Raw genomic sequence first — 22584 nt, 5'->3', positions numbered from 1 at the left:
TAGCTTTGACTAGCCTGTTATTTAAAATAAATAAATAAATCAGGAAATACACCCCTATTTAGACATCCATAAGGAATTATATTACCAAAACTACACTAGACATGCCATTCTCACCTACAAAGAGGACAAATGAGAGAAAAAAAAACCAGACCGTACATCACATAAATCACTTATGTCCTCTGATACAGCCTTAGCAAAACTCAGATGTGTCCTGGGTTCAGCAGTAGCAGTCATTTTCTCCTTCTTAGTAGCTGGTGCAGTGCTGTGTTTTTGACTTTCAGCCTGGGAACAACACTGATAACACCCATGTTTTTAGTTGTGCTAAGTCATGTTTACTTTGACCAAGGACTTTCTGAATCTCATGCTCTGCCAGGGAGGAGGGGAAGCCAGGAGGACGCAGAGACAGGACACTTGACCTAAACTAGCCAAAGGGGTACTCCATGCCACAACCCCTCATGCCCACTATATAAACTGGGTGCAGTTACCTGGAAGGGCTAGATCACTGCTTGGGTCAGGCTGGGTACCTGCCAGCAGGTGGTGAGCGGTTGTATTCTTTTCCCTGGTTATTCCCCTTATCATTATTATTATTAGTGGTAGCATTAGTAATTTGTGTTATACCTTAGTTACTGGACTGCTCTTATCTCAACCCGTGGGAGTTACATACTTTAGATTCTCCTCCCCATCCCTCCGGGAGCGGGTGGGAGGAAGGTGGGGGGGGGAAGCGAGCTAGTGGCTGCGTGGTTCTGGGTTGCCAGCTGGGTTTAAACCATGACAAGATGCTACAACAATAAAATCTGTAAGAATTTATACAGAACAGAATTAACCATACTTCCCCCTCCATACCTTGCTATTTGAAATCAAGCCTGATAAGAACTAAGATTACTTGAGGAGTAAGACTATGTCTAGACAAGAAACCAATGGGAGATATTTCAAGCTAAAAGAAAAAAATGTCACTGCTTCTATCTAATTTAAAGCAGTGCTAATTTTAATAGGCTATGCTATGATGAAACCTTCTACATAAGTATGTATACTCTTATCTACACTCCCAAACTATTTGTGCATCTCAAAGTTCTCTGGCTGCAGCATACAGACTACAGAAAATGAAAATCAGAAGTTAGTAGAAACAACAGTTCAATCTTGGTTTTGACTTATAAAAACAAATACAGTGAAGAGCATGGCAAACCTTTACTAGTGAAAACAAAAATTACAAGTGAAGCAATTGTTTAATTGGAAAGTAAAAGCTAGGTGCTGACAACTCTCTTGACTGTGGATTTTGCAATTGAAAGTGAGCATTATGCAACCAGAGGCCCTAAAAGCAGAGCTGAAGAGCTACCCACTTCCTGGAAACACCGCCAGATTGTCCTTAGCTCCATTTCTGTGCGGCAAGCTTTGGCAAAAAAAGAATTTGCAACATAACTTTAATAACTGTCTTCCTTGGTAGAGAGTCTGGAAGCTTTGGGTGTACTAAAAATTATTTTCTCTTGTGATTCTGGCTTTTACATATCACATTTTTCTACATATATGACTACTTTTAGTAGCCTGTACATTTTATCATTCAGTGTCTCAAACAGGACTTAAAAATTTATGTACCTCTCCCATCTGCGGTTCAATAATTTGATGGGCCAGTTCCTCTATGGTTGCCATGATCTTTAATCACCAGAATTTCCTGTCAAAGAAAGGAAATAAGATGCTTAACGTATATAGCCTCAAAAGTGAAAATATCTTAGTGAAAATATAGTTCACGTAAGTAAAGCATGTTCAATTAATCTGAAAATGACATCCTTGTAGAATTTAAAGTTGATTACACTAAGAAGTAATAACATATTTGCTATCTTTAAACTGTATCTTTTTACTCAACTCACATAGAGACTTCCTATTTTTCCTTCTCTGCTTTTCCAGAGAGCAACAATGCAATAAACTACCTGAGAACAGGGGTGTATTTCTGACCATGACATCAGCAGGTACATAATTAACATCTTAGAAATGAGAACCAAGCCAGTTTTGTTACTGCAAATCCAAGGGGTAAATCTACCTCCTGAACTCATACTGATTTTTTAGTAGCAACTGGAGTGCTTGAAGGTCAATTTTGTAATTAATATGAAGCACAATTTGGAAGGCAGAACATATCACGTTTAAAAAAAAGAAGCTGTTTTGGTATCAACACTGTAGTTACAGCATTAAGAATTTTGCAAGATTTAACAGACGCCACTACATTAATGCAGTATGAAGTACTCAGCTGTATGCCTTGTTTGTTTGGGTATGGATTTACAAATACTCACTAGGCAGTACTTAAAAGGAACATATACAAATTATGAAGCACCATAAGCACTGAATTTTTCCTGACAAAAGCGGTATTAAAAACACTGCAATACCTTCTTATATGAACAAACCCAGCAAACTCTTACATGAAAGGATTTATGTAGTAAATGTGCTTTGTTTCAAACATACAACGTAGTTGGATTATATACAGCCTCTTCATTGCAGACAACATTATAAAGATGTTTAATACCAATGCATGTATTTCTGTATTAATATAAGAATAAAGGGTGTCAGTATAAAGGAGCTTTTACTTGGGATGAAACGTTTATTTATTTATTTAGTAAGGAAAAATGTATTTATTTAGTAAGGAAAAATGGTTCTGTGCAAGCATACAAAAAGTCAGAATGTTAATGAAAGTAGTTATATATGTAGAAAACCTATATGTATAGCCAGTTGGTCTTCACTCTAACTTTGCTAGTGTTCATAGGAAGTATCTACTACCCCAGTTATCTCTTAGATCTTAACTCATTTTGAAGCTCGCTCTGTTCTTACAATTAGAAAGAGATCTCTTGACCAGGACAAGAACTGGATGCCTTAAAGTGTGCACAGCAGTATATCAAACCCTGACTGATGCATGGAAGAGAAGACTATACAAATACTGCATTGCAGATCATTCTTAATCACCCACCAGCATGCTGCATTGTTAGCTAAGACAAAAGATGACAAGCATACACATAGAGCATAGGAGACTGAAGCGTATGTTGAAAAGCATTAACCCACTTCTGCATGCAGTGACCTGCAGCACAATCATTATCTAAAAGGCAGCTAGATTTTCAAGACAATGTATTTTATCAGACTTTTTCTTCATTTAAATAAAACACTAGCAACAGGATATTGCATTGTTTACACACAGAGTGACAGAAATCAGTACTACTTCATTAAAAAAGTTTAATGTCTTAAATGCAAATTAGAGAACTATTTAGTAAGACAGGCACACTTGTATGTAAGACAGAGAAACTTTTTGCAGAGTTATTTCAGAGCTCTGTCACAATCTGATGTACCAGAAATACTGTGCCCATGATGATAAGCTGCAAAAAAACTGAGAGTAAAGTAAGTAGAACACTGGAATTCGAGTCTGATCTCGGAACTGACCATGCTTTGAGTAGGGCTTTGGACTAGAGACCTTCCCACCTGGAATACTGTACAACTCAAAAACATACTGTTTTCTCAGCTACAGGAAGAACAAGAGTTGCTTGAAATTTCAAAAAATGCCCAATATTTTGAAAGCAGTCTGACTTACTTCAAAGTAAAATCTTTTGACTGCCTCCATGTAAGTCTACTGTGCAGATGTATTTCACAATAAACTATTAGCTTATCTTGAAGTTTTACTTCTGCCCATGGCGGGGGGCTTAAAACTAGATGATCTTAAGGTCCTTTCCAACCCTAACTATTCTATGATTCACTGTCTAGTTTAAAGACCTATGCACAAGAAAGCTCGCCTTGAGCAGTTTAAACCCATTTTACGGAGAACACATGTTCCCCTAAGTCAGCATATTGAGGCAGCAGTAACATCTTCTCTGCAATCACCATGTCTAACATTTTCTACATTGTTTTCCTGAAAGAAACTAGACTACATCAATATCATTTTCCCATCAGAAAAGCCAGGTCTACAATCCTTCCCACAACAAAGTACTATGACCTTTACAATTTTAGTTGTATTTACCAACAGAGCATATAGCTACTTTATGTTAGGCTTTTCTAAAACTCCTAGTGTTTCAGCCTGCAGAATTAGCATATTCCAACAAGAATACTGAATACTAGTTATTCCTGCTATAGCTGTGTTGCACCAACTCAGTAGCACATGGAAATGAACAATAAAGTGCAGTGAAAAGAAAAGCGTAATTTATTGTTCATCTAGTAAAAGCTTGCAGTCAAATACTGAACTTGCACAGCAGGCAAAATCTGGAAAACAACTTCTACAGAAATTGACACAGACATGAAGAATAAAAAAAATTCTTCCCTATCAGACCCATAGCACTGCAGAATTATAATTATTCTTTTTAATGTTCTCTGTCACACCATTACTTTAAATTAGTATGTCAACACATGAATATTTTTGCCACAAACTCAGTAAGTGAAAGACAGAGTGGCCTAATTTCTCCAAGCCTCCTCCGCAAGTACTCTGTCCACAGACTTAACAATAAAGAAAGGTCTTTTCTTTTTTATGTTAGAGATTACTACCATATCCAATACAATTCTGTCACCAAAAGGGCTAGTCCTAACCTATTTTTCAGCCTGAGTTTCCAACTCTCTGCCTGCTGTCAGTATTGATGCATCTGTAACTTCACAGACAGCAGCAAAGTTTTATTTTTGTTCACGTTAGTTCTCATGCCAAAAGAATAACTTGCATGTGATATATTACAATGCAAACGCTACTGCTGTACCAGTGATGGAGGGGAATGGTAGATCACGCCTTTCTACAGCAGCAGAAATTTACATCATCTTAAGCCATACAAAAGTTTCCTACACTTGCCAACAGCTCTATGAATTGTTGTGAGGCGAGCCCTGGAGCTTAGACACACTTACTTTGGTTCTTACAGATGAACCTGGTGAAGAAACAAGAAACAGAGGATGAAAAAAAAAAAGCATGACAGAGCCACAGGACAAAACAGAATATACTCATGATGGTAAAGTGGCCTAGAACATACCTCTGGTCCACAAGCTAAGAGTTAGATTCATGGTGTTCTATCTCCTTTACTCACCCCCAATTTCTAGGCATGGTATCATTTTCTAACTGTGAGAACCTTAACAGTCAGAACTACTTTTCAAAACAATGTGATGAAGCAGTGCCATTATAAAAGCCTCACACATAAGCTTATTTATAGCTTAACTTTGTATTCTCTAGTAAAAACAGTTTCCAGCACAGACTTTTTAACCTCTTAGTGGTCAGCCATCCAGTTAACAGATACTGGTTGACCTTTTCGAGGCCCAATATAGAACTAAACAGTACCGCATCTTTGCAACATTGCACTTTATGTTCTTTGCCGTACTGCCAAATGCTCACCAAGAACATGGCAAAATTCGTACTGGTTATGGCAGAATTCTGTATTGGTGTTAACACCTGTCCTTAACAAGATCTCTCTTGTGAGCAAGAAGGATAACTATGAGACAGAGCTGGTATTTTCACATTATTAATTCAGTGTTATCACAGAGTGCTAATAAAAATAATGAAGATGCTCAGCTCCCCCAAATCCAGAATTGACTATAGGCATCCTGTATTCTTGCTCTTAGGAGCAAGCATACTCTGTTTTACTTTTAAGAGCAGGGGAAGAGGCTTTCTAGAAGAGTCCCTGTTTCGATGGCTTTTTCAAACTTCTGTAGTGGAATAGGCCTGAAAACAAAACTAAGGCTGTTTAAAATGCATAAATGCCAATATATCCCCTGGGTTGGTTGGTTGGTTGGTTTGTGTTGGTTTTGTTTTTTAAACACAGTGACTTCCTAAGACTGTTGTACCTCAGTCCTAATCTATAAATACCGATTATGAGGCTATGATCTTATGCCAGTTTCACTTCAGCAGGTGAAATTCCTTTGTGTACAGGAGAACAACTAGCAAATTAAAACTCCTTAGCAGTCAGTCCCACCATGGCTTTTGCTAGTGAGTAACACACTGATTCAAATTCTCAGAAGCAGACAACCAGACTGAAACACTCACAGAGCTTATAAGCAGAGGTAGCATAGCTTGGAACGTCATATTGAATTAATCCTCCATCCCATCTTCTCACTCCAAGTGTACATGTGGATGAGCTACTTCTGGACTGGTTGCTGAATCACTAGAGAGCAGGACACTACTCTGAAGTTTTCCTTTAATGTTTGTGTTAAAACACCATGTAGTAAACAGTAATGCTTAGCAACTGGCTCAAAAGCACCTTGACCATCTATCTGTACATTATAGGCAGGATGACAGCCAAGAGCGCTGTCAGGAGTTGCACTGATGTCCTCAATTCTTTACCAGCACTACTAAAGTGTAATCTTAACTTTGGCCTGAGGGGATGAAATTTCCATGGACACAAAAAAACCCCATCAACTAAATACCCTTGACTACATCCTAAAATAAAAGCATTTTAATGAAAATTGGGTTTCTTCCTCATTTACCTGACATGGCCTAATGAAGCTATGATGGCTCATGCTGGTGTACAACTTCATGCATTGCGAACACACCCTTTAACCAGTACATTTTAACTTGTAATTACATACAATAAAAAAAAGTGATACACATTACAGGATTATTCCCTTATGTTGCTGTGGTTTCTTTTTTAATAAGGCAAAATTAAGGAGTACTATTGACAAGAATTTAAAGCGTAATTACATGCCATTTTACATTTTGACACTTGTAACTTCAAGCTGCATGAACGTTCAGTAGTAGGTTCTTTTGTGTGTTGTTGCTTTAACTTAAGCAATCCCTAAACACAAGGGCACTGACAAATCCAGTATTTGCAAGTGGTAGTGTGTACTGAGATGCCTTCACTTAAATCACCTCCAATAAATTACATGACTTTGCTCTGAAGAGCATGCATAATAGTGAAACGACTCACCAACTCCAATGTTTCAATGATAAATTTTCAGGCAACACTTCATGCTGCAGCTCATCCACCAAAATGGCTAAGCCAAGGCATTCCTATCCTGTTCCCCATCTCTGCTTTATTAAACTCTTCTTGTGCTGGCATCGGTATATACATAATGCTCTAAGGAGTCAGTTCAAGAAACTGAAGTGGCAGAACCCTATTTCTTACTTGCAATGTCAGGGCATAGTTTCAAAGGCAGTCTGAACAGAATTACAGCTCACCCCTGGTTGAGAGGAGGTCCTGCTCACCCTGACCAAACTGTGGTGGTGGTGGTGACCACACACTAAGATAATTCAACTTGATAAAAAGACAGGAAAAACTAACCAAGCAGAAATGCACCAAGCATCTGCTAGGTAAGCACAATGAAGTAATTTACTTGGCAATCAGATTCATACCATTGCAGACAAAAGGGAGAACATGTTGTTATAACTCAAAGGAGGGAGGGAGGGAAAAAAAAGAAGATTAAGGAGGAGGCAAACCTCCCCTTCCATTGTTGTTGGTGGGAGCTGGTAATTCAGTTCAGCTGCCCCAGGAAACTACACCCTTTGTTTTCAGCCCATCCAGCTGCTTGATGCAGCTCACTGTGGAGTCATTCTAAGCTAACTTTGGGATAGATGTAGAAAGTTTTGTAGTTCACCTTTTGCTTACTTATCTATGTTTGCCTTCACATCAGGTATGAGTATGCTTAATCACTCTTTAGAGATCCATGGAAAGAATTAAGTGGAAAAAACAGGTTGTTTTTTTTTTTTCTTCTGTTACAGAAACTTACAAATTTAGCACATTATTCATGTTCTTAAAAGCATCTTCCTCCAAGTTATTTCAGTCAACATTCCCCAAAGCTGCATTTTCATGTGAAATTATGAATATATCCTAAAATCAAGCTATCTGAAATTGGGAAATATTCATTAAACACCTTCATTTCCTAGTAAAGAGAAAAAGATTTAAATTAACTGTTGTCATGGTCTGCATTTTGATCTTCAGCAACTGGAAGTAGCCCTCAAGGTGTTCTCATCCAATTGGAATCTTCCCAATTTCAGATATGCTTCTTTTTTCCACACTTGTCCAAACCATAACACACATCTTCAAAGCACACCTCAGACAACATACAAGAAAAGTTTTTTTATTGCTAATGCAGGAAAGAGGTCGACCGAGTCAAATAATTGATGTTTTCTTGCTTGAGAATGCATTGTTCCTCTTTCAAAGGGAATAAGACAAATAAACTAAACTTTATCCAGGCACTAGTTACTGCTAATCACATTTTTATTTCCTTCCTCAAGTTATCTAAAATAATGAAAGGACAAGGGCTGGAGTTCTAAAAGGGACCAGAGAACACAACATGGAAAAACTGCACATACTTTCAGGATCTTATTTATAACATCCCACAGTTAAAAGAACCGTAATAATATTACAGCTGTAGGGGCTTCTACCAATAAATACAGCAGCACTAAGTTGTTTCCAAATATTGCATTTATTGTATCTCTCCTCAATCTTGAGACTCAAATGAAATGTAACAAGAATCTCTGTATGTACATATCATTATTTTATGTCCATAGTAAATGAGTTAGCAAACTCCATACTGAAATGCAAGTCAGAACTATTTTTCAATACATCACTACCATCAGTGTTAGCTCACTGTTGGTGCTGAGCCTGGCATTATTGCCAATGGTTTTCTATCACTACTTTAGATACCCTCCACAAGCCACCACACGAGCAGAAAACTTTCATTAGCTTGCACTAATTCAAGCACTCTTCTTTACTCCTTCCTCAGCTTTTATGCGCCAGAGCTTCTCCAATGTTCTAGTCAACATAACTTCGGAAAGACTTTTTAAATTGATTTTGGCTTACTTCAACTGAAATGGGTTAGGAAACATTCTCATGAGAACAGCCAGCAGATACGATGGTCAGTAATCAGAAGCACTAACCTCTCCACTAGTACAGTTATACCCAAAAGACATCAATGTTTAACTCAACATCCTTCTCCAGAGACAAAAGTTATACAACTTTAATTATCCCAGCAGGAAGTTCTTCCTAATAGTACTTCAAAATGTTACACCAGTGTAAACTAAGGACTTTAAAGCAGTAGCAGGAAGAATATTTCTTTATGCTTGGGCTTTCCATTTGATGCAAGTGAAACATCTTGTTCTATTATACTGCACTTTTGTTATACCTGCCCCACTATTAAGTACCTTGATTCCGATTTAGCACCCTTTAAATGAGTAAGAAACCACACCTGTATGAAGATATTAGATGTGAAAATTATGCTGATCCCAGATGCTCAGTTTACTTACTTTTTTCAAAACATGTCACAACCCTGGCCAGTGTAGTTTTACTGGTGTGAAAACAATGCTTGTAAAGTTTGAGTAGTAACTTACCCTGCTGGCATTGTCAAACCAGCTTGACACAATGGAATACATAATGATTCTGATGACTACATATATATATACACAGGATGTGTGTTAATAAAGAGGTCTTTCCTGTAGAAGGTCAGATGCACATTTAAACTAAAAGTTACATAAGAACTGTAGACACTTCTGAGGTACAGGCTGGTTAACTAGTTATGACTGCAGGAATTACTGTCCACTTTCTGTTCTATCACAGGGGAAACAAATACAGAAGATCAACATGACTTTTTAGGAAAGCTCAAAAGGTTAACATAGTGGAGCTCTAATAGTATTCCTTCTTAGAAGAAACTTTCTTAATCTCTACATTCATACCGCTTCCACAGAAAATTATTTCAACTGATCTCCAAAAATGAATTAAGAATTCACTATGTTAGCTCAGGTCATCACACTGGTCCTACAGCTGCTCTGTACCTTAAAATGGAAACTAATCCTCATTTCCATTCTCAAACTCATCATATACTAATTAAGAATTCAGCATAACCTGTGCCAAACTTGTTTAATAAACACCTACACATAAAATACAAAGCATGTAACAATACATCTAGGACTAAGAGTGCTAGAGTTAGCTGGCTTTGTTACTCATACTAGCATTCCTTTCTACTTCACAACAGTATTCTCCAATGCTTTACAGACAATAAATTAAGCCAAGGAATCCAAACACATCTGTGAAACAATGACACTACTTTGCTTAATGCTTCATAAAAGAAAAGCTCAATGAACACAGCAAACTAGATAAGCTATTCCGGGATTATCACTCTACAAGGCATATTGCTCAAGATGGTAGAACAGTTGGCAGACTTATTGAGTAACATTCTCCTTACCAATGAACTAAGGAATATTTATGTGACTCTTGACACCCAGTTAGATACTGCTTACTAAATTTGCATGACATCAAGATTTAGAGACTACATATGCAAGAGATAGTAACAGAAAACTGAAGCAGCTAAACCTGCAGGCAAGCAAGGGGAGATGCTTGTAAAAGCGTAAGGGAATAATTAAAAGGCACACGGCAATAGAGGAAGAGATGTATCTGCAAGCATGCCTGTACAATTAATTTAGAATCATTACTCTCACGGCTTTTTTATGTAAACAAGTGCTACAGTGGGAGGAGAAGTGAGAAAACAGAATTGTTAGGATAAGCTTTGAGGAGACTGCCAAGTCCTTCTTACCACTAATGGGCCACTTCCCTTCTAGCCCTGGGCTCCTGCTGCTTTATCATGCAGTCTCTAGAACCTGCCTGAACAGTTACAGAGCTGATTCAGCTCACCAGCCTCACAAAGGATAGTGGAAAGGAAGCACTGGTGAGCAGTCAACAGAGTTTGTGGGTCAGGGTTAAAGGGACAACGGCTAAGGGGGGCATTATTGTGGGGATCAAGAGGAATCTGTGGATAAAGCACTCTACAGACAGATAGGAAAAGCCTCACGCTCGCAGGCTCTTGTTCTCATGGGGGACTTCAACCACCCTGACACAACGACAGTACGGCCCAGCACAAGCAGTCCAGGAGGTTCCTTGATTATGTGGAAGACAACTGCCTTCTGCAAGTAATTGAAGAGCCGACAAGGAGAGGTGCCATGCTTGACCTCGTGCTCACCAAAAGGGAGCGGCTGGTTGGAAATGTGATGCTCCAAGGCAGCCTTGGTTGCAGTGATCATGAGATGGTCAAATTTGAGATCCTCAGGACAGCAAGAAGAGCATGCAGCAAGCTCACTGCCCTGGACTTCAGGAGAGCAGACTTTGGCCTCTTCAGGAACCTGCTTAGTGAGGTTCCATGGGATATAGCCCTAGAGGACAGGGGGGCCCAAGCCTCTGGTTGATCTTCAAGGATCACCTGCTACAAGCTCAGGAGTGTTGCATCCCAACTAGAAGGAAGTGCAGCAGGAGGGCCAGGAGACCTCCTTGGGTGGATAAGGAGCTGCTGAGGAAAGTTTGAAGGAAAAAAGAGGCTTATAAAAGGTGGAAGCAAGGACAGGCAGCCTGGGAAGAATACAGGGAGGTTGCCTGGGAAGCTAGGGACCAGTTAGAATTAAACATGGCTAGGGATGTTAAGGATAACAGGAAGGGGTTCTACAGGTATGCAGCGAATAAAAGACAGACAAGGGACAACATAGCCCCTCTCCAGAACCTATCAGGAGAAAAGGCTACCCTAGATTTGGAGAAGGCTGAGGTTTTGAATGACTTCTTTGCCTCGGTCTTCACTGGCAAAGGCTCTGACCGCACCACCCAAGTCCTGGAAGGCAGATGCAGGGACTGTGAGAATGAAGACCTTGGGCCCACTGTAGGAGAGGAACTGATTTGAGACAATCTTAATCTGAACAAGCCCATGGGTCCTGATGAAATCCATCCGTGGGTCCTGAAGGAGCTGGCAAATGAAGTTGCTAAGCCGCTGGCCATCATATTTGAAAAATCATGTCAGTCAGGTGAAGTTCCCAGTGACTGGAAAAAGGGAAATATAACCCCCGTTTTCCAGAAGGGGAAAATGGATGACCCAGGGAATTACAGACCAGTCAGTCTCATGTCTCTGCCTGGCAAAATCTTGGAGCAGATTCTCCTGGAAGGCATGCTAAGGTACATGAAAAACAACAAGGTGCTTGGTGACAGCCAGCATGGCTTCACTAAGGGGAAATCCTGCCTGACCAATTTGGTGGCCTTCTATGATAGGGCTACAGAACTGATGGACAGGGGTAGAGCAGTTGATGTTATCTACCTGGACTTGTGCAAAGCATTCGACACTGTCCCACACGACATCTTTGTCTCTAGATTGGAGAGACATCAATTTGATGGAGGGACCACTGGGTGGGTAAAGAACTGGCTGGATGGCCGCACACAAAGAGCTGTGGTCAATGGCTCAATGTCCAGCTGGAGACCAGTAACGAGTGGTGTCCCTCAGGGATCAGTGTTGGGACTGGTCTTGTTTAACATCTTCGTCGCTGACATGGACAGTGGGATTGAGTGCGCCCTCAGCAAGTTTGTCGATGACACCAAGCTGTGTGGTTCGGTTGATACGCTAGAGGGAAGGAATGCCATCCAGAGGGACCCTGACACACTTGTGAGGTGGGCTGATGCCAACCTCATGAAGTTTAACCATGCCAAGTGCAAGGTCCTACACCTGGGTCGGAGCAATCCCAGGCACAGCTACAGGGTGGGCAGAGAAGAGATTCAGAGCAGCCCTGCAGAGAAGGACTTGGGGGTGCTGGTTGATGAGAAAATGAACATGAGCCAGCTGCAGTGTGCGCTTGCAGCCCAGAAAGCCAACCGTGTTCTGGGCTGCATCAAAAGGAGCGTGACCAGCAGGTCGAAGGAGGTGATCCTGCCCCTCTACTCTGCTCTCGTGAGACCTCACCTGGAGTACTGTGTGCAGTTCTGGTGCCCTCAACATAAAAAGGGCATGGAACTGTTGGAACAAGTCCAGAGGCGGGCCATGAGGATGATCAGGGGACTGGAGCACCTCCCATATGAAGACAGGCTGAGAAAACTGGGGCTGTTCAGCCTGGAGAAAAGAAGGCTGCGTGGAGGCCTCATAGCAGCATTCCAGTATCTGATGGGGGGGGTCACAGGGATGCTGGGGATGGACTCTTCATTAGGGACTGTAGTGATAGGACAAGGGGTAATGGGTTCAAACTTAAACAGGGGAAGTTTAGATTGGATATAAGGAAGAAGTTCTTTACTGTAAGGGTGGTGAGGCACTGGAATGGGCTGCCCAGGGAAGTTGTGAATACTCCATCCCTGGCAGTGTTCAAGGCCAGGCTGGACAGAGCCCTGGGTGACATGATTTAGTGTGAGGTGTCCCTGTCCATGGCAGGGGGGTTGAAACTTTATGATCTTAAGGTCCTTTCCAACCTTAATTATTCTATGATTCTCCAATAAGGAGGGAGGAGAAAAGGCAAGGGGGGCTGTCTGCAAACTGAGTCCATTCACATGAGTGCTGGCAACAGGCCAGAACTAGGTAAGAAGAGAGCCATTTAATCAGGTCAAGCTGCTGTCATGTCAGCCATAGCCTGCATCTGCACCTGAAGCCTGCAAAATCCTGTATTTAGTACACAAAGAAAAAGGACAAAACTGGTTCCCTCCACCAGAGCTGAAGCTGCACAATGATCTAGAACAGGAAGTTCACCTGTCTGAAGCCAGGTCTGTTCTACCTGGCACACAAAGATTACATTAACACACATAGCAAGTGCAAATCCTTCTTTCCAAACATACTGAGGCATTAAGTCTACTATAGTATAGCTACAGCATTTCACAAAGAGGCAGTCCCAATCCTGCCTGACAGCTTTGTCCCCCTCTTGCATTTCACCTCATTTATAACGCTGTAAGGTAAGCTCATCTTCTGAATTGATTTACCCTGCATCTAATTGCTACATGTAATGCACACTAAAAAGCAAGCAGTAGCAGAAACAGAAGTCTTTCTTTTGGAAAAAGCCCATAACGTTACAAGAGCTTATTTGTAATACCAAACTGCCCATAGTCATGGTGTGAGATGACTGCTTGGGGTATTCACTGAATTACAGCCATAGATGAGACAACTGATAAATGAAAGCACACTACCGAAAGAACATGCATATGTATTCAGTAGTACTACTTGCACACATTCACATCCACAGAAACTGCCTTCAAAAGAACAGCCCCCTCCACCCCGAGTTTCACACAGATCCTTTCAGCACAGTAAATCAGTGTTGACATTGTTTCAGATAAAAGTATCATCATCCACCTCTTCCTGCCCCACCCCTTATCAACTCCACAGGATCAGATTTTTTTAGATGAGTGTGGCTGGGGTTTTGTTTGGGGTTCTTCTGGTTTGTTTTTTCTAGTTCCTATCAACACACTTGTAAAGCACATTGAAAAAAAAAAAAATCAGATTAAGTCAGTCAAGAGTGAAAGCATTAGTCATGTTGACACTTACACTGTCCTGCTAGTACTTCAAAGGAAACATCACCAAAATAAATGGAGCAGTTTTCACACCACAAAGTTGCTGCTAAGCTATAAACCACAACCTCAACTTACTTGGAATTAAATAATTATTAATTATAGCTAATATGACAACAGCAGAGGGTTTGGCTTTAGTTTTCTGGTGGTTTACGTTTTTCAAGTTTCTGGTTTAACTTTCTACAGAGGCTGTCAAATACTTAGCTTAGTCCTGCCTATCTCCCTATCAAGTTGAACAAGAGTAATTTAAGCTAGGCAAATTTGAAGAGTCTTTCAGAGAAGCCCTGGCTAAACCAGCAAAATTAATCTAAATAGTGATACAGAATGTGATAGGCAGTTCTTACACCACGATTTTCAGGAAAGAGCATACTTCGTTACGAAATCTGCAGCACTACCTCATAAGACACATGGGACTTCTGCAGAAAGCACAAGCAACCCTCTGGTCTCAAAGAAGTGGAAATGAAGAGTTGATCCTTCAGAAGATAAATCCTTTGTTGCTTTAAGAGTTTGGTGAGTACTACTTAACAGCAATATCTGGAATGAGAAGCTGACGACTGAAGGGTAAATATATGGACAGGTCTGCATACACAAGAGTAAGATTTTGATTAACTGTACTTTTGCAGTTTTACCAGTCATTCTCACACTGATTAAATTCTGCTTTGCAGCAGCTCACCTTATGCCAATAAGGTACAAGCACAAGTTTAAAGTGTCAAAAGCAGCTTGAAACACCACCCAGAAGATAACTTGTCCAGTTTTCCTTGATGGTCACTGTTGGGTTGCATGCTGCAGCCTGTGCCTGATAAAACAGCACAGGCAGATAGCTGTGCCAGCCACAGCCTTTGGCCCCTGCGCCCACCCTCAGCGTGGATGTTAATACCCTCACAGGCCCGGCAAAGCAGACACTCACATGAGAGCTCCCTGACCTGCATCAACCAAAAATCACTCAGGTTAGCAAAGCTTACTATTAAAACCAGGTAAGCCCTAGTGCCTGCTGAAGCAGGAAAGGCACATACCCTTTGTCAGATGCAGCACTGCCAGCAGAGATCCATACTTTGTCCACCAGTAGAGGAAATGTGTACAAGCTAAAGATTTGACCCTGCTCTATTTCTTACACACAGTTCAGCTCCCTTTAAGCAGGGGTTGCTGGCTGTTTTCAGGATTTTTTCTGACCCAGACATTAGACACAGGTTACTTTCTTCAGGGAGACTGCCTTCCTTCACAAACCATAAGAAAACTCCAGCAATTTCACTGGCTGCACAATCTTTAATTGCATAATACAATAAGCACACAGTGAATCAAAATGAAAATTGAGTTATCAGCATAAGGAACAAGCAAACTAATCTTCCCAGTGTAAATATTTAGATTTCATATTACAGATGAAAGCCAGTATTCACTGAACTAGCACATGAGCTTTAAGCATTCTGTAATTGTATTTTACATGTGAATTATGTAACAGCATGCCATAGTATCGGTGGGTTTTTGTTTGGCTTTTGTTCCCCATGCTCCTCTCCCCTCCAGCTTCAATAACACAACAGTCATGAAATAAATTCATGTTGAAAGGGACTTCTGGAGGTCGTCTGGTCCAAACCCTTTCCCCCCAAAGCAAAGTCAGCTTAAGAGTTACCCATGTTGCTCAGGGCTTTCTCTTCAGAGGCTGAGAAACTTGATCAGAGAAACCAAGGTAGGCTTTAAAAGAAGTAAAATAAAAACCCAAAACAAACCAAAACCCAGTCTCCCCCTGCTACCCCACAATCTAGCCTAGGCTATGGGTATTCTTAAAGACATCAGAACTCCCACTGCATTTGCACTGTATTCGTTCTCTTCAAGGCAACACTTCACAAGAAAACAGAGCCAGTAAGAAAAACAAGTGTTAATAAGAACTGAAGGGAAGAGATAAAGCCAGTTAATTTATCTACTGCTAACTCTTTTCTGTAAAAAACATCTTGATCTGTTCTTGCAGAATGCAACAGACTTAGCAAGTGGTGCCCAACCATGCAGGTAGAGCAGTCTGAATGAACTGCAGAAGCAGCTGAGGACTGTACACCATGCCAGGTGATGTCAGTTATGTTCCCTGTATTACCACATATGTGTACACATACAGCTGAGTACCATGAGATTAACCTCAGTCTTGTGGTAACAGAGAATCTGCAATGCCTCTGGAGAAAGAGCTACGGACAGAAGCAGACATTAAGATTTCCCTCAAACAAGCACATTGAGGAAAGCTGTACAGTCAAGGAGAAAGCTGTGGGTTAAATGCCTGTGTCACAACTGGCCACCATGGACTAATGGGGGGCTACAATAATTTACAGAATTATTTTCAGGTAAAAATACTGTTACAGAAAAAGCCACCCAAAATACAAAGCACAGAAGTGTCACCAGGTGAACACTGCCTCACCCAGCACAGTAATGTGATGTTTTGACTCCCCCAGTCCTTCTATTTTTAATTACATAATGCCAACTCCAAAACCAGGAAGCTGCCCTACAGAAAACTACTTGAATTCTCTGCCATCTCATTTTTGGGATACAGCTCCTCCTACTACACCACTTTCTCCAGCCCCTCTTGCTGATGCTGTATCAATAACTTCAAACCAGTTTTCACACATGAAGAATGCCCAACTCAGGCTTTCAAGAATCAGGCCCACACACTCGTCTTGCAGTAAAACCAGTATCAAAAGCCTTTTCTTCCTTCCCTGTTTCTCAAGTTTATTCGCACAACAGATGCCACCTCCTCTCTTCCCTGCATAAAGTGCAAACCTAAATTCATCCTATGATACAGGGCAGCGCTTTCCACACTTAGGACAATATGTTGCAGCAGTGAGAGAAGGAAGAGCCCACAAGCCCAGCAGCTCAGAAGTAAAACCCCACGCAACGACACAAACTACGGACCAGCGACAGGGTCATCTGCCACAACAAAAACACTACCGGGCGTTATCCAGAACTTATTACCTTAACCCAAACCAACCCAGACAGCCGCCAGCGCCATCTGAGAGAAGCGAACCGGCTGTGTGACGGAGACGGCAGGCACAAAGCGGCTGCGGGTCGGGAGCTCGGTCAGCCCCCGGGGGGGCCTGACGCTGCGCACGGCCGCCGCCGCTGAGGGGGGGGAGAGCGGGGGAGGGGAAAGGGGGAAGGGTGAGAGCATCGCGGCGGCCCAGCTTCTGCCCGGCGCCCAGGCCCATCTTACCCCAACCCACCCCCCACCTCCCCCCTGGACAGGTTGCCCTCACATCTCCACTACCCGCGGAGCTGCGGCGAGGCACCGCCCGGACTCGGCCTCCCCAGCGGCCAGCGGGCCCCTCGCAAAATGGCTGCGCGGGGCCGGAGCCCAGCATGAGGATGGATGGCATCACCCACCGCCGCCTCCCCCCGCGGCTGCCTCTCGGCAGCGGGAGCGGCCGCAGCCCGCCGCGCTGGCGGCGAGCAGCAGACGGCGCTGCCCGGATGCGGGGCGGCGGGAGGCGCAAGCGGTTCCTGTAGGTGAAAGGTCGGGGGGCGCGGGGCCGACCGCGGGACGCGCCAAGGCCTGAGGCGGGACGGGCGGCGCCCTGCGCCACGCTCCGCGGAGGACGGAAGCCGCGCAAGAACGCACCGTTAGCGCACTGCCATCACCGCGCCGGGCCGCGGCCGCTGCCGGCGGAGTGACTCACCTGGTGGGTCCGGCGGCCTCTTCGGCCGGTTTATTTGGCGGCGACGATAGCGGCGGCTCCGGCTCCTGGAGGTCAGAGTTCGTGACCCCGCCCCCTCGGCTCGGCACCGCCCCGCCCCTCACCGCCGCGGCGGCTGCGCCTGCGCTTGCGCCTGGCTGCCTTGGCAGTGGTGGGGGGCTGCTGGGGCGGGGCTGGCGGCCGCTGTGGGCCGCCCGGCACCTTCCGCACCCGGCAGCGGCCGGTACCGGCGCTGCCGCCTCGGGCCTAGAGCGGTGCTGAGGGGAGCGCCGGGAGCTGAGGTGCCGCGGGCAGGTGGCATCCCTTACAGATGGGGAAACGTGGCTCTGGCCCACATGGTTCTGACAGCAACACGGGCCCCGTGTCCGTGAGGAGGAGAACTCGAGTCTCCAAATCCCCGCCGCTGTTCTCTTCAAGGAAACGGCAGTGTGCCAGCTTTAAACATAGCGAGTGCAAAGCGAGTGCTTTTGGCTTTGGGAAGCTTGGTGGGATCTTCCCACTGGGACAAATACATAGGTGAGACTTGAAGAGATGAAACACGGTGGAGAGACATCAACAGCACTGCATCACGGTGCGAGTCACCTCGCGGTTACTGTAGCAGTTCAGCCAGCAGCGCTGGGAAAAGCTGTCTTTCTCTGCCAGCATGATAGTAGCAAAGTACCTCATTAAATGTCAGCGCTGCTCTGAGCAGGGGTTGGAAAGGCAGTGGGGAGCCTGGCTGCTCCTGAGTGCACACCGTGCTGCAGCAGGGCTTTCAGAAATGCACCGAAACAGCTGCTCTGGCTGTGTCTCAACAGTCGTTTGGACCAAAGTTGAATTAATTAATTTATTCTAATCATTTTAGTTACCTTCATCTTAAGTAAGAGTTACATACTTTAAATATATCACTTCGCCCCACCCCCCTCCTTTTCCACGTGTTCAATGGAGGTTGTATAGCTGTGGTTAAGACATCAGCAGGAACTTCAAGATCCTTAGGCTACTGGGGCTGTATGCACAATTTCATCACCTGAAATTAATTTAGACTATTTTACACAATTTCTACTGAATCAGATGACATAAGCATCAACATCTGACAAGCAGAGATACGAAAAAAACTCCAATTTATGTGCTATTAATAAAATAATTCTTGTCAGTTGCTTCACTACTTTTCTTCGTACCCAGTCCCATAGCTGCACTTGCATCCAGATACTGTAGCTCAAGATCACTAGTTCAGTTATCACATGCAAGCATCAGTTTCCTTTTTGATCAAACGCATGCCCAAAAGCCAAATGCAAATGATCCTTACAAAGAAACTTTAAGTTGGAGCAATTAACTTGCTAAGCATTTCCTGAAAGTCACAGATACAGCACTCTCAATTGACAGTACTGGTCACTTCCTAAGATAGCCTGAGCCTCACATCCACTTTATAAATGAAGGAACTTACTGCAGTTTAACACATACCAAGGAATTTGAACCAAAGCTTATTTCAAATAAGTATTCTGATATGCTCAATAGAGCAGAAATGTTGCTGTGACCAATAAAACATGGGTTTGATTTTTTCCTTTAGCAAGTGACCCAGTTCATGCTTGGATCTGTATTACAGAGGCATGTAGCTGTGTCAGCCAGGATTACAAGAGACATATCCGTATCAAAAACATGCAGAGAAGCAAAACTCTTCATGCTGCAACTGCAGGTTACCAAATAAAACCTGCTTTCAAACATCCATCAGAGAAGTACAAGGAGGCAGCATAACTAACCTGACAGAAAAATCTCTCCTTTACAGGCCCCGCTAAAATACTTACAGAATCACAGTCATTTACATTGGAAAAGACCTTTAAGATCGAAACCAACTGTTAACCCAGCACTGCCAAGTCCACCACTAAACAATGTGCCTAAATGTTGCATCTGCATTATCTTTCAAATACCTCCAGGGACAGTGATTCAACCTGGGCAGCCTGTTCTAATGCTTGACAACCCTTTTGGTGGAGAAATTTTTCCCGATATCCAATCTAACCTCCCTCCCCCCAGCACAGTTTGAGGCCATTTCCTCTTGTCCTCTATCTTGTTAGAACTAATGTTTCAGGTGGTCAAATCCAGCAGCAGTGTCAGTCTGTGCACACAGCTTACATTTTCTGGCTTTTTTCGTAAGGGCAAAACATGAATTTTAAAGAAAGACTGATGGGCAGGATAATGACAAATACACAAACTACATAATACATAAAGTTATAAAAAAGAAGATGGAGACTCAAGTGAATTTATTTATACAAAAATGATACATATCCACAGGAGTATTTACAACACTTTAAACTGTTTTAATTTACAAAATAAAGATTCTATTTGTTCATTTAGACAGTTACAATTTAGGACTGCTCCAAATAAAAGCCTATTTGGATGGTAATTACAGGGGACAGCAGTTATGGCAAACAAAGGCATTGAAAATGTCTTTCCAAACATCTCTTTACATTATGATGTAATATACGTAATTGAGTAATCAGTTTTTCCACACAAAAAATATTTAAGTAAAATGTGTTCTACAGCTGCTGAACTATCCATTTGTTTTAAGTCCTTTGGGCACAAAAAACAGTTTTAAGTTAAAGAGAATTCAGGATCCTAGAACCTTTCATTTATCCAAGAATAAAGATGCTAGAACTATTACTCCTTGCTAATGTTTGTCTCATACTCTACTAACCAATCTTAAATTAATTATTAACTGTAGATCCTTATAAGAAGAGGTAGCCAGGTGTTTAAAAACTTCTGGTCTTGTTTTAGTGTTCAGTCAAATCAAAAAGTGAATACTTTACTTTTGATAGCAATGGATCAAAATGGGATGTGAGCTGGAGAAACAGGATAAGTCTGAAAAGCGATCATCTGAAAATGTTATGAAAATGGCTATGTTGTGGGTTCTTCATATGACACAAACCAGTCATGCTGGAGAAAGGGGAAAAGAAATATTCAAACATGTTTACAAATACAATTTATTTCACACAGAATTAGGCTGCAATATATATACTATTAAGGCTCCATTGAATCTATTTCTGTCACAGAAAGATTTTTTTGATTGATCAGCTGCTTCTGGAAGAAGTCCTCTGATTTTTATAGAACACTTGAAGCTATTTTTTCACTTTGCACCAAATCCTTAGAGGTAGTTTAACGCCACAGGAATCAGAACTTGGGCGCCTTATTCAGTATGAATTTTGACTTTTATTGCTCTGTTCTGCAGTAGGAAGATCAATATCACATGATGAATTGTAATTAAATTAGCTTGCTCTTAGCCAAATCTGATTCATTTGCTGGTTCATGGCTTTCCATCTTAGTTCTTGTGCAGACCCTATGAAAATATTAAAAAGCTCTTCCCTTGGATAATACCAACTGGAAGAGCCACATCTCATCTATGTTATATTGGGTATCAGTTTTGTTTTGGATACAGTAAAAACCATGTAGAAATCACCCTGAAGAGACATGCTAATAACTTACATAGCTTTAGACAGCAGCTGGTTTTGAAAATTAAGTAACAGCCCTTTATATTTAATGAGAAAAGTATTAATTTATCATGTTTCTATTAAAATAATAAAAGAGAATAAAGGCTTTGATCAGACTCACACTGAATTTGAAACACTATTTGGTCAAACCTCTAGTGTTCATGAGGGTCAGATCTCCACAGCCTTAAGTCCCTGATTCAGAAAGGTACTCTACTGAAATGCTTGAAGTCAATGAAATTGCTTGTATACTTAACATTAAACATTGGCTTAACATTAACATAGGCTTCCAAACCTGCTATTAACAACAGAAGCTCTGGAAAAATTGAGCTTCTTCAGAGCTATATTAGTTAGCATCTTAGACCCGATCTTGAGGTATTTGAGGAAATAGGAGAATTTTGGTTTGCATTTTCATTCTTGGCCTTCTTGTAATGACTACTAACTATTATGCATTCTCTTTCCTTTGTGAGGCCACAGAATAGCTATTAACATAGATTCAAACTATTAATTAACAGTGAATTGCTCTTAATTCTGTTAACCACAACTAGCTTGATTCACAGGAATACTGAGAAGTGCTTCATACAGTAAAATTAACTGGCTACATATGCATTTGACATAAAAATGGCTTCCTTTTATACGTTTTTTCATAGTTCTAGTTCCATTTATGCTATTACAGTGTTAAAAAACTTTCAAAACTTAAATAGAATAAATGCACCAGAATCATCAGTAACTATTTCCTAATGAGGTATACTGATAATTTTCTTAAAGAAAAAACCCCTAACACCTAAAACTGAATTGTATTTTAAAGTGTCTAACAGAAAAAATCATAGTGTAAACAAAAAGGTATTTCAAAGAATCATATGCATTTTCAATGCCATCTGCACTAAAATAGCTGGGTTTTCTTGGTATGGCAATTCCAGTTTAAACATAATATCTAAATATAGTTTAAAATTTGGGGAAGGGTGTGTGTGTGTGCATATATTGTTTAATGTTCTTTGAACAATATACAGTGTTTCATGCTGTGTACAGAACCCATTTGACACAAAGTTTTGAAGCAAATAATGTATTTTGTCTTTTCCCTGTGCATCAAAAATGTATTTTTCGTTCTGCTTTAAATTACTCTTGGAAACATAAAAGAAAATACATCCTGTGATTGTTTGAAAATAACTCATTATTTAGTCTCTTTGGCATCTGTAATACTGAAAAAGCTCTAGTGCCTTATCTCTGTAATTGCAAAAATCTGTTTTACACTATTTTTCC

At 41.6% G+C, this 22584-nt stretch overlaps 1 protein-coding gene across 8 annotated transcripts in view; it reads right to left on the bottom strand.

Annotated features, from left to right (window-relative positions):
• NR2C1 (nuclear receptor subfamily 2 group C member 1) overlaps window positions 1-17992 on the bottom strand; it is a 49407-nt gene extending 31415 nt beyond the window's left edge. For 2 of the 8 annotated variants that reach the window (XM_061351258.1, XM_061351261.1), the window contains exon 1: window positions 17852-17992. Coding sequence is in view for 4 of the 8 variants with exons in the window: in XM_061351255.1 (XP_061207239.1) it covers window positions 1591-1644 (54 nt within the window). In the remaining 4 variants the exon portion in view is untranslated. Of the gene's footprint in view, window positions 1-1590; window positions 1667-4681; window positions 4791-17150; window positions 17288-17851 lie in introns of those variants that run through there. The other 6 variants (XM_061351259.1, XM_061351262.1, XM_061351255.1 and 3 more) reach the window with 5 other exon arrangements.
• Window positions 17993-22584: the final 4592 nt, after the last annotated feature.

Source organism: Neopsephotus bourkii, unplaced genomic scaffold (genome assembly GCF_033783945.1).
Source record: "Neopsephotus bourkii isolate Nb327-2 ecotype Australia unplaced genomic scaffold, CSIRO-AGI_Nbou_v1 NB_567, whole genome shotgun sequence".
Classification (NCBI taxonomy): domain Eukaryota; kingdom Metazoa; phylum Chordata; class Aves; order Psittaciformes; family Psittacidae; genus Neopsephotus; species Neopsephotus bourkii.
Note: the sequence above shows the minus strand (reverse complement) of the source record. Positions and strands in the feature narration are given on the sequence as shown.